Below are 12,147 nucleotides of genomic sequence, written 5' to 3' on the forward strand. Positions count from 1 at the left end.
TTTTGCAACCTCACAGGGCCCTTCTGGAGCCTCATAACTGGGAGATTTATGGGCTCGCCGGGTAATTAAATGATGTTATTGTGTTAACTTTGCTTTGGATTACGGTGGCCCGCACCGCCGAGGGGCTGGCGTCGCCGGGCGCAGCTCGGAGGCGGCGCGGGGCTTGGGGTTCCTTCCGCCCGGGCAGACCGCGCACGCCTCGGTCTGGGGAATTTGCCCTGCATGCATTAGAAATACAGAAGCGCCTGCATTTTTAAAAGGGTCAACTACAGGCTCTGAGATAGAGACGCTTGGGAAGTGGCTCGCTAGGAGACTTGGGTTTGGTTTTTTTTTTTTTTTTTTTCTTTTTTTTTCCCAGCAGTACAGACTGGCTTGCTAGCCTCCAGAAAAAGAAAAAAAGAAAAAAAAAAAAAAAAAAAAAAAGGCTGTGGGGTGAAGCAAAGGGAACTAAAGCAATGCCCTTTTCTACAGATCGCAGCTGCTCGAGAGGGACCCAGGGCGGCATCTTTAACATTTCTCCCCCGGGCTCGCACTCTCGCCTCTCTCTCCCCGCGACCCTCTCCTCTTCTTCTCCTCCCTCCCTCCCTCTCCTTGACGTTTGATTCTAGTGGCAGAGGAGGAAAAAAAAAAAAAAAAAAAAGGCACAGAGCCGTCAGCCAAACCTGAAACGGCCGGCCCCGCCCCCTCCGCCGCCATTGGCAGGCGCGCCCGGGAGGCCCGCCCCCCGGGGCAGCGGCGCGCTCGGAGTGGCCGCGCGCGACGCCCATCGGGCGCTGCCCCGCCCCGCGCCCGGGAGGCTAGGTTGGCTGCCCCGGCGAGCGGCAGAGCCCTTCTGGACAGCTCCCGCTCACCCAAACAGAAGACGTCGGCGCCGGAGCGGGCTCGGACATGGCGAGGCAGCGCGCCGGCCCGAGCGGCGGGGCCCGGTGATCCCCCTCCCCGCCCCCCCGCACGCACGCCCGGCCGCCCCTCCCCGCCCCCACCCCACCCCGGGCGCGCCCGCACCCGCACCCGCACCCGCGCCCGCAGCCCGCAGCCCGGGGCGCACGCCCGCGCGCACACTCCCGCACTCGCCGCCCGCCCCGCGCCCGCGCCCGCGCCCGCGCCCGGCCCCGCCACGCGCGCCTCGCCCGCCCGCCGGCCGCCCCCGCCGCCCCCGCCGCCCCCGGGCCCCGATGGACTGAATGAAGGCTGCCTACACCGCCTATCGATGCCTCACCAAAGACCTAGAAGGCTGCGCCATGAACCCGGAGCTGACAATGGAAAGTCTGGGCACTTTGCACGGGCCGGCCGGCGGCGGCAGCGGCGGGGGCGGGGGCGGGGGCGGCGGGGGCGGCGGCGGGGGCCCGGGCCCTGAGCAGGAGCTGCTGGCCAGCCCCAGCCCCCACCACGCGGGCCGCGGCGCCGCCGGCTCGCTGCGGGGCCCGCCGCCGCCGCCGCCGCCGCCCCCGCCCCCGCCGGCCGCGCACCAGGAGCTGGGCACGGCGGCGGCGGCGGCGGCGGCGGCGTCGCGCTCGGCCATGGTCACCAGCATGGCCTCGATCCTGGACGGCGGCGACTACCGGCCCGAGCTCTCCATCCCGCTGCACCACGCCATGAGCATGTCCTGCGACTCGTCCCCGCCCGGCATGGGCATGAGCAACACCTACACCACGCTGACGCCGCTCCAGCCGCTGCCGCCCATCTCCACCGTGTCCGACAAGTTCCACCACCCGCACCCGCACCACCACCCGCACCACCACCACCACCACCACCAGCGCCTGTCGGGCAACGTCAGCGGCAGCTTCACCCTCATGCGCGACGAGCGCGGGCTCCCGGCCATGAACAACCTGTACGGGCCCTACAAGGAGATGCCCGGCATGGGCCAGAGCCTGTCCCCGCTGGCCGCCGCGCCGCTGGGCAACGGGCTGGGCGGCCTGCACAACGCGCAGCAGAGCCTGCCCAGCTACGGGCCGCCGGGCCACGACAAGATGCTCAGCCCCAACTTCGACGCGCACCACACTGCCATGCTGAGCCGCGGGGAGCAGCACCTGTCCCGCGGCCTGGGCACCCCGCCCGCGGCCATGATGTCGCACCTCAACGGCCTGCACCACCCGGGCCACGCGCAGTCCCACGGGCCGGTGCTGGCGCCCAGCCGCGAGCGGCCGCCCTCGTCCTCGTCCGGCTCGCAGGTGGCCACCTCGGGCCAGCTGGAGGAGATCAACACCAAGGAGGTGGCCCAGCGCATCACGGCCGAGCTGAAGCGCTACAGCATCCCGCAGGCCATCTTCGCGCAGAGGGTGCTGTGCCGGTCTCAGGGGACGCTCTCCGACCTGCTGCGGAACCCAAAACCGTGGAGTAAACTCAAATCTGGCAGGGAGACCTTTCGCAGGATGTGGAAGTGGCTTCAGGAGCCCGAGTTCCAGCGCATGTCCGCCTTACGCCTGGCAGGTAAGCCCAGGAGGGCCCCCCGGCGCCCGGCTGCCGCGGGGAGGGCTCCGGGCCGCTCGTGGCCCCAGGCCCGCGCGCCTCGCCTCGCCTCGCCTCGCCTCCGCTCCTTCCTCCTCCCCGCTCGGCTCTTCCTATTTTCTCTCCACTTTATTTCTTCTTCTGTCATTTCCTCCTCCTCCTCCTCCTTCTCCTCCCTTCTTCCTTGTCTGCTTTCTCTTTTTCTCCTGCATTTTCATATTTCTCTTCCTCCCTCTTGGACTCCAAGCTCTCATTGACCGACCCCCCCTCCACCACCACATTTCATTCAGCAGCCCCCTCCCCCGTGTGCCCGTGTAACCCCCTCTTTCTGACCTTCCCTACTTGTGGGACAAGGGACCCGGGGTGCGCAGTGTGCACTAGGAGCCTTCTCTTTACAGGACTCACAGAGGCCGGGGATGGGCCTTTTTCAAAGCCCTGTGCACTTGAACTCTTGCTTAGACAATACATTTCGGTTTTCCGGGCTGCCTGGTCCCCCCTCTGTGGAGGCAGTTGCTCTTCAGAAAGGGAAAAAAGAATTCTCCGTTCTCCTCCCACCACCGTATCAGGCAAACTTCTTTAGTTACTAGCAGGAGTTACAATCGCGACCGCGCGGGGAGCGGGTGGCCAGGACACCGCAGCGCTTCCCGGGCTCACCCCCGGCCTCGGCGTTGGCGTGGGGGAGCGTGGCACCGAGAGAGCCGGGCCCGGGCCAGTCCCCGCGTCACTGCCCACGGAGGGGAGCGTGGAAAGACGGAGGCTGGGACTATCACATTCACCTCCAGGAGAATGGAGGAGGAAAAACTAAGAACGGGAGAGCTCCCCAACACTCGCCGGCCACCCTGGCCCGGCTCCCAGCTCTTGCTGGCATTTGCCGAGGCTTGGCTGAGCTCGGAGGGAGGCGAGGCGCTCTTTAGAAGCGGTGCTGAAAAAATTAAGATGCAGGTTAGTTAACGCATCTCGGCCGCGGGCTGCAGGCTCCGCCTTTGCATGAAGCGGACGCCGATTGTGCGCGCAGCGCGGCGGCGGGGAGGGCCGGCGGCCGGCGGGAGGGGACGGGTCGACGCGCTGGTTACATTGTTCTGGAGCGGGCTTGGCTCTTTGTGCCTCCTCTAGCGGCCGAGCCGCGAGGTACAGCCCTCTATTGTTCTAGGAGCACAGATACCTCCTGTGTGGGCGGCGGGAGCCGGAGAGAAAGACGCAGCGGTGGCTGCGACGGGCACACCGCCGTGCGCTTTTGTGCGCGCAGCCCCAGCTTGGTGCGCGGGGCGGCCGAGCTGCCGCCGGCCCCGAGGGGCAGGGAGGCCGGGCGCCCCACACAGCACCCTGCTGCACGTCCGGGTGGGCAGTTGCCCTCGGGCCGGCGCCGTCTCTCCGGAGCCGCGGGGCCACCGAGGGCACCGTTCGCGGTGGCGGGGATCGACGTTGGTGCGGAAAGTGGGATGCGCCTGGTGTGCGGCCGGCACGGTTGGGAGCCCGCGGTGCACAACGCGCTTCCGGAGCGGCGAGCTCGGGCTTCCTCCCCGGCTCCCTGGGGCTTTCCCCGCGCCGCTGAGCCTGGCTGGCGGGGTGCGCTCTCCCGACGCCCGGCAGGGCTGGGGGCGTGTTCGCCCGGCCTTGGGGAGGGGGCGTTTCCACTCTGCCCGCCTCTGCCTTTACCGGCTGTTGGGAGGATTCCGGTCTCCAGGCAGTAATCATCCCTCAGTGTCGATCTGAAAAGATACAGAAAACTGCCCCCCCCCAAAAAAAAAGCTTCCCCAAATCTGTGGACTCTTAATACTTTTGCGTAGGTGTAGTCATCTATCTTTCTCCTTTAGCTCTAGTTTAATTGTCTCCTACAATTTCCTCTGATTTGCTCCTAGGAAATATTAAGCAGTGAATAGAGGGCAGTGGTGAGAAATAAACTGGAGGCTACTGACACTTCTGATCAGTGGCGTACCCCCCTTTGTATTAGGCGGGGCTGGGGGAACACCTCGAGTCCCTCTCAGGTGAGCTTGAGCACCTGCTGGCTTTCTGGGCACAAGGGACCAGAAAGAACTTGGCAGCTGCAGTGGAGGGTACAGTAAAGGCAGGATGACAGCTATTCTATTCCAGAGCATGTCAGAGCGCTGCCGCCCCCTCACGCCTGTCCTGCAAAGGACAAAGCAAAGAAAGAGAAAGAAAGAAAGAAAGAAAGAAAGAAAGAAAGAAAGAAAGAAAGAAAGAAAGAAAGAAAGAAAGAAGAGAAAGAGAGAGAGAAAAAAAGAAAAGAAAAGAAAAGAAAAGAAAGAAAAGAAAAGAAAAGAAAAGAAAAGAAAAGAAAAGAAAAGAAAAAGCCTTGTGCCTATATGTGTCTGAGAGTGATATGCCAAGTATGCTTTACCAGTTAGCCGACCTCAGCCTCAAGCATTGCTGGGACAAGGGCACATGTGGCATACATGGGGGTCCCCAGTCCCACCACGCACCCCAGGAAAGTCAGGGTAGGGGGGCACTCTTTAGGGGCTGGCTTGGGGAAGCATGCAGGCTTTTCCAGGGAGGAGTTTGCTGAAGCCACCTCCACAGGAGACTGGAAGCCTCCTTCAGCGAGTGGGAAATTCCTGCTGAGGACCCCGCTTTGCTCAAGCATTCAAATGTGTGTCTGTTTTATTACCCCTCGATGAAAGGGGACAAGAGCTTTAGCCTTTTTATCTGGCCATTTTATCTGCAACTACAAGTGTGCTGAGTGGTTATTATTACATAGGAGGCTTTTCAGTTTGGGGTCAGTAGATCAGTCTCTTCAGACACTGACGCAGAAGCCAGAACTGGTAAGTAGGTATTATGTGCTCAGGAGCGCTAGGGGACAGGAGCAAATGGAGAAGAAAAGCAGAGGCCTTCCCCGCCAGGAGTATCGATCGGAATCCCCACGGGGACGCTGCTGACTGCCCACACGGTAGGGCTCCAGGGGAGAAGCCAGCCCTGTTGGCTCCACGGGGTAGCTGGACCTGACTGCCAGGCCCAAGCCTCCGAGAGCCCGCTGAGCACCTCTAGCTCACCCCCATCAGGCCTCTTTTTTCTCCCCTAGTCTCCTTTTACTTTCCCTTTCTCATTTTGGACTCTCTGGATCTTGCCAGAGGCCCAACCAGACAGGGGTTGAGGGACCTCAGAATCCAGGTCTGATTTGGATCACTTCCTATAGACCTCACCCTCAGGTGAAGTAGACCCCAGCACTACAGGTTTTTCCTTTGCGCTCCCACCTGCCTCCCGCAGGTCTCCCCCCCGCCCCAACTGCTTGGTGTATCCACAGCTCAGGGTGGCATTTCTAAGGGTAAGGGACAAGACACAGTAAACTCAAATCACCCCAGCACTAGTTTTCAGAGAGGTGGACTCCAAGAGCACTATTTCGTTAGGAAAAGGTGGCCAGGGCAGCAGGTGGTTGTAGGTGTACCCAGTTGGGCCCAGTCCTGGTTCTGGAGGCATGCTCCTGCAGGGCAGTTTGTATACTCCGGCGAGAGGCAGCAAGGACAAACTCCCGCAGGTCTGAACACAAACACTCCCAGACTTTGAGCCCATCTCTGAACCAAGCACAAACACGAAAAAAGGAGGGACTGAAAAAAAAACGGGTAAACCCTGGACAGGAGCGTCAGGGAGGAAAATCAAGGCTTCCGTGGCAGGAGTGGTTTCCTCCAACGCACAGAAGACAGAGCAAAGCCTCTGACAATAACCTGCCAAGGTTTGCGCCTCCCGAGACCTGGGCTCCAGGGCGGCCTGCTTGGAACTTGCCACACATCCGGCGGTAGATAGACACACGGCCCAGTTCAGACAGCAACTCCCGGCGGCCAGGCTGGAGGCACCTGAGGGGCTTCCACCCACCTACCAAGGTGTGGCCTGGGTCACAGGACGCCCGCAGCGGCGGAGCCTGGCCGGCACAGGGCGCAGCGGCTCCAGCCAGGGGCGCCACAGGCCTGCGTGTCCCCTTCGGTGCCAAGGAAAGGCACCTTCTAAGCCGAGAGGCAGGGACCTCATTGTCGGAACCTCACACCCCATCGCACCCCTTCCGCTGGTCCGCCTCCGGCCCAGCTCGGCCCAAGTCTCCCGGCAGTGAGAGACCCAACGCATCCACATCCGTGTCCAACACAAAATACTTTTGCCAGCTGGCCGGTCGGATTAATGATGGGAAAGCTCGTTACTGTCCTTGCTTGGTCAAGCGCCGGGTGCCTGGAGAACACCTTCCTAACCCGCATTAGAGTGAGCGGCGCGGGCCGAGAGGACAGGGCGCTGGAGAGGGTGGTGAAGCCGAGCGCGAGAGGCAGCCTAGGCCGCCAGGCGCCCTGGACGCGGGTGGCTGTGCATTTATTTTTATTCCAGGCTTTCCACCGTGTGGTTATGTCACTTTCTCAAACAAATGTGTATATGGAGGGAGATCGATGCTGATAATGTTTAGAAGATTAAAAGAGCATTAATGCTGGCAACAATAACGTAAACGTGTGGACCCAGATCTCATTGATCTGGAACCTGATCCTGCGCGTTTCCAGTAAGCCCGACGGCGGGCTCTTCCCAGCAGAGCGCTCGCCAGCGCCCCCGCTCCCCAGCGTCCCTGCTCCCGGTGGGCCTCGGTGTCGGGCCACGGCTTCTCCCCGGCGTGGCCCCTTCCCGAGATTTTCTGGGTCGCAGAGCTGCTAGCCATCTCTGTAGCCCGAGCGCGCCCCGCGGCCTGCGCTCCCGGCCTAGGGCTCTGCGGCTGGTGGAGTCCATGAAGGGGCTGCAGGGGACGGTGCCGGAGTCCTCCCGGCTCGTGTCTCTCCCTTCCTCTCTCTCTCTCTCTCTCTCTCTCTCTCTCCCTCTCTCCTCTGTCCTGGGGTACCGTCACTCCCGGGTCCGCATGACTCCCGTCAAACTGGGCCCGGGGCAACTTCTTCCCTCCTCCTAAGCCATCCAGGACGTTTGACCTACCTCTCGACTTGCGGGAACGACCAAACCCAACTTGGAAATGTCTCTCAAGCTGCCCAGTAGCCGCGCAGCTTCTGGATCCTCAGATCCCCTCGCGGCTTTCCTGGGTCTTCATTAAAAGGAATCATTCACCCTAAAGTGTTCGCATTAGGTGGGAAATTAAATGCCGCCCCAGTGACAAAGGCTTGGGCTTCATCCCTCAGAAGGGTCTGCTCTAGGTTAATTGGGTCAACCCGGGAAGAATCTTGTTTCCTGTACCGGCTGCAGCAGGAAGTTAAGAAAATCAGACTGGGGAACGCCACCCCACCCCTTCCCGCTAGCTGGAGAGAACTTAGGCTCTGAGACCCGAGTGGGAGGTGTTTTTTTTTTTTTCCCTTAGGCGCCTGCATTGAGTGACTTTTGAGCTCTTCCTTCCTTCCCCTGGGGGAGATGGGCACCCCGTGTCCCAGTGGCTCCCCTTGCCAAATGGTGGCTTATTCTTCCAGACAGGAACACTAAGGTGAATTTTACTGAAAAGAATGAAAGAACTGGGGTGGTCGTGGGGATGGGATGGGAATTAAATTGTTCTGGCTTTTCAAAATCCTAAATCCTCCAGTTGGTGAGAACTAAGCTTTTCCTTCAATAGGTGGTCTCAATCTGGAAGAAAAGGAGTGTTTTCCTTCCTTCTTCTAGAATAAAATGAGAAAAAAGAGGAAGAGAGAGGAGAGAAGGAGAAAAACCTTTCATGGTTCTGCCTTGAGATGTGCCAAAGGGTGAACTGGTATTTCTTTCTGTCATTCCCAGAGATGGGGCTCAGCTTCCCCACCAGTGGACTTCTTAATGACGGGAGCTTTGAGACATCTTGATTTCTTTGCCCTACCCCCTTCCTGAAAACTACAGTTACCTGGATCAGGTGATCAGATACAGAGGATGAGTGGTGTCCTTCAGAACTGGAAGACAACTGTCCTCCTCCCCATTGACCCCACTTGAAAAGCTCCTAGGTTCTAGGAGGGATGAGTGCATTTAGACTGTCCTTTATATCCATCCTAGAACCCCAAAATAGAGCAGGGGTTCTAGTGAATGGTGAGGGGAGAGCAGAGGGGAAAATGATTCCCCAGATATTGTCTCCAAGAGGAGAAATGCTTTACTTCCCTCCGGAGTCAGGTCTGTCTGGAGGTAATGGGGCTCTGGGCAGGTTTACCTTCTCAAGCTCCAAACCTGAACCTTAGGGAAGGAGAGCTTGCCTCTCCTTCTGTCTTGGACACAAGACTTTATTGTCAGGTCATTCTTGGTTTTCTGTCCATTAGTATCTGTTTCTAAAGGAATATCAGAGGAAAGAGGTTGAGGGAAGACAATACTGAGCCTCACCACACCACAGCTGGTGGCTGATGTTGGCAGAAACTGTCTTCGGGAAGAGTGGTATCATGTAGGGGGATCCCTGGAGGAATGAAAACCTCAAAGGAGGAGAGAGATTTAATTTCTGGGTTCTTGCCAAAGGAAGGGAAATGAGAGGGGAATAAATAGAAATAATTCCCTGGATAAAGGGCCCTGGGGAGAACGGTGTGTATGGAGTAAGGCCCTGGGCCTTAAACTTTATCTACAGACTCTCTGGATTATCCTCACCCCTGACCATCTTAGAGACACTTTTTTTTTTTTTTTCTCCTGATCTGGGGAAAGTCACTTTCTCCAGGTGATACTTTTCTTGGTGGAGAGAGAACATTATGAAGAAGCCTAATGGAATCATTATGGTATCCTGTACAGAGCCTGCTCAAGACGGGCTGGAGGCCCACCAGCACCCCTCTTCACCCACTCTGTCCCTCCACCCCACTTCATTGCCTTTGGGAAAGGCTTTTTGTTATCCAAGTCTCACTCAAGGCAACAACTCTGGAAAATGTGCATAGGTTCTTGTAAGCACAGGGAGAGGGGAGGATGGGAAACTGGATAATTCAGCCCATCTGATACCTGACAAGGTGCAGGATGGGCAAAGCACAAGGGCAGGCTGTGGACATGCATATGGAGTTAGTCTTATTTAGGGAGCAGGATTTCTAGAAGTTGTGGACATTTTTTTATGAAAAACCATCCCCACGCAAATTGCCCCAGAGGGAAGGGAGGCTCTGCATTCCACTTTGGTGCCTCCATTGCCATTCGAAGATCCATTACTCTCCTGTAGAAAGCAGACTTTGTTTGGGTTGGAAGCACACCTCCAACGTAATTTAATCAGCATCGGACTTTGGCTCGTGTAATCAAATATACATATACTTTCTCCTGCAGGAAGAAAAATAATTTCTCTGTAACTGGTATTGACTTGAAATCATGTAATCTCTGGAAAGCATCACATTTTTAAAGGGAAAGGTAAAATTAAGGGGGAAAGAACCCACAGGTTTGGTGGTGTGCTTTACTATCGCTAAGAGAGCCAGTTACCACCTAAGAAAGGGCTGCTTCAATTTTAGATATTTCATTCCAGCTGCTTTTGTACAGTTAACCCCACAAATCTATACAGGTAGGAAACGACGTTGACTGGCCCACCAGATCCTAGGAATTTGGGCTTTATATTTGGGTTGAGACATCCTTGGAGGAACCTATTTGGTGTTCCACAGGCAGCAGCAGCAAAATCTCAGTGGGCCATGAGCCCTTCTTTAATGGTGATTGGTAGCTATTGGCAGCTCACTCCCTACTCTACCCTCGGGGCCTTAAGCGTGAAGCTCTACCCTAGAGCATCCTCCCCGAGCAAGCCCAGACTCCCCACCCCCAGGGCGAGGCTCTGGGCTTTACCCAAGTTGAGTCTGTTAGGGAATCTGTTGTAAACACAGATCCATTGATTTGCATTTGTCAGAGAGTAAAGTTAAACCAGTGAAAAGAGAAGCCCTTACCCTTTTATGCAGGGCCAGGGAAACCTTTCATATTGATCCTATTGATCCAACCTTTCCCTTTAAGGAAACCACATAGTTAAAGACCCTCGTTCAATAGATTTACCCTTCGTGCTTGTGATATTCCTTTAAGTGTTCTCATCTAGGATAGCTGGGCATTAAGCCCACACTCCAAACCAAACAAAAATGAAAAGGAGGGGGGTAGGAGGGGAGGGGTCAGGAGGCAGAGTTGTGGGAAGTGAAATTGAATCAAACTGAAATGTGTAATGACTCTGTTGGAGATGTTTTTCTTGTTCTTCTGAGATGACATGCAGGGTTAAGAACAAAATAGATGCATTTAGCGTCTCTCTCTCTCTCTCTCTCTCTCTCTCTCTCTCTCTCTCTCTCTCTCCCTCTCTCCTTTTTTCCACAAAAGAAAATCTGTTTATATGCTAGAGTAGCAATGTCTCAGGAGCATCATTTTCTACTATAAATTTATTTCAATCCAGCCACTAGCTTGGTTGATTCAAGCTGGTACTTCAAAGCAGTTAATACTTCCATAAAAATTATTGTAGCAAATCAGGAGTAGAATAGAACTGTCCCAGAAATGCCATATTTTGGACCACGTATTTGAGCATGGACACCAAAGTCACTTCAGAAGACAGAGGGCTTGGAGTTTTGTGTTCTGATGAAAGTAGGTAGAAACCAGGCCAACAGAAGGGACAACCTTTTTTTTTTTTTTTTTTTTTTTTGAGCAGTAGAGATAGAATAGGAATTGTTAAATGTTCCTCAGTATCCCTCATGTTTGCAAATATGAAAATGAAAGTCCCCTTTGTTTCCAGAACTGTTGGCATGATCCATTTCATTTCTTCCTTGACCCTTTTTTGTTCTGTAAATAACATCCATTTGTGATTTTTTTTTCAGCATAGTACATGCATTATTCCTAATTGGCTATCTCTTGGGTTGTGTTCAGACATTCATGTTTGTTTTCTGTGATTGAAAAATATTAATGATTCCTTAGGTGAGCTAATGTATTTATCTGCTGAGTGAGTTCAAAGGCCAGAGTTCAGCTCTGGTTCAGGTTAATTGAACAGGAAGCAGTGAGCTCTCCAGGCTATGTTGAGCAAGGGACCAGTCCCTTAAAATATCACACTCAGCAAACACACAATTTCACTGTCCTCATCCTGGAGTCTGATGTAAGAGGCTCAGATCAACTTGGATTGCCTGTTTAAAAACCCAAAGCAAAGCACAGCAACTGCAACAAAACCCTCACAGTCCCCCTCGGGGAAGAAGAGTTTTCTCATTGGCTAATTGCTTTATTGGTAGCACTGACCTGCAGAGCAGCTGCAGGGGCCTGCATGAAGGCTTAGGCCTCATAATAATGTGCTCCATTAGAACAGGGCAAGGCATTTTTTGTTTACTCAATTGGAGCTCCCTGCAAAGTGCCATTAACCCCAGTCCAATCGTGTGTGTGCTGCAAAAGCCAAAGGTCACACCAGTCAGGCTGTAGGCATAGCCAGCTCTACCCTGGTGGGAGGGAGGGGACATTCTGCTGGCATTGCCCTCCCTAAGCTGGGCCAGTCCTGTAGGCCCCTTCAGGGCTTTGACCGCAGCAAGCAGTTGCACAATTTGTTTACATTTCCCAATTGCTGAATCATGTTATTGATGATTAAACAGTTCTGATCTGAGTGCCATCAATCACACCAGAAAAAAAAAAAAATCCTCCTACTAACCCTCTCTTTTCTATTTATGTTTTGTTCATTGTGCATTACAGTAAGTAGAATTGTGCAAACGGTGCTAATTTATTAGCAGGAGTGTAGTCTGGATAAGTGCTTGGATCCAGAGGAAGACAGACCTGCAAACATGGCTGGGGCACGGTTGGGGAGTTAATTTGGCAGAAAGAAGGTTTGAGGTGGAGCCCCAACCTAGTCAGGGCTTCCGTGGAGAGCACCTTGAGCTAGAGTGCCATCTG

At 55.6% G+C, this 12,147-nt stretch overlaps 1 protein-coding gene across 1 annotated transcript in view; it reads left to right on the plus strand.

Moving 5' to 3' along the window:
- Positions 1 to 1,122: 1,122 nt before the first annotated feature.
- ONECUT2 (one cut homeobox 2) overlaps positions 1,123 to 12,147 on the plus strand; it is a 62,357-nt gene continuing 51,332 nt past the window's right edge. The window contains exon 1 of the mRNA XM_041739651.1: positions 1,123 to 2,430. Coding sequence (XP_041595585.1) covers positions 1,185 to 2,430 — 1,246 coding nt within the window. The 5' untranslated portion in view covers positions 1,123 to 1,184. The remainder of the gene's footprint in view (positions 2,431 to 12,147) is intronic.

This window comes from Vulpes lagopus, chromosome 24, assembly GCF_018345385.1.
Source record: "Vulpes lagopus strain Blue_001 chromosome 24, ASM1834538v1, whole genome shotgun sequence".
NCBI classification, from domain to species: Eukaryota; Metazoa; Chordata; class Mammalia; order Carnivora; family Canidae; genus Vulpes; species Vulpes lagopus.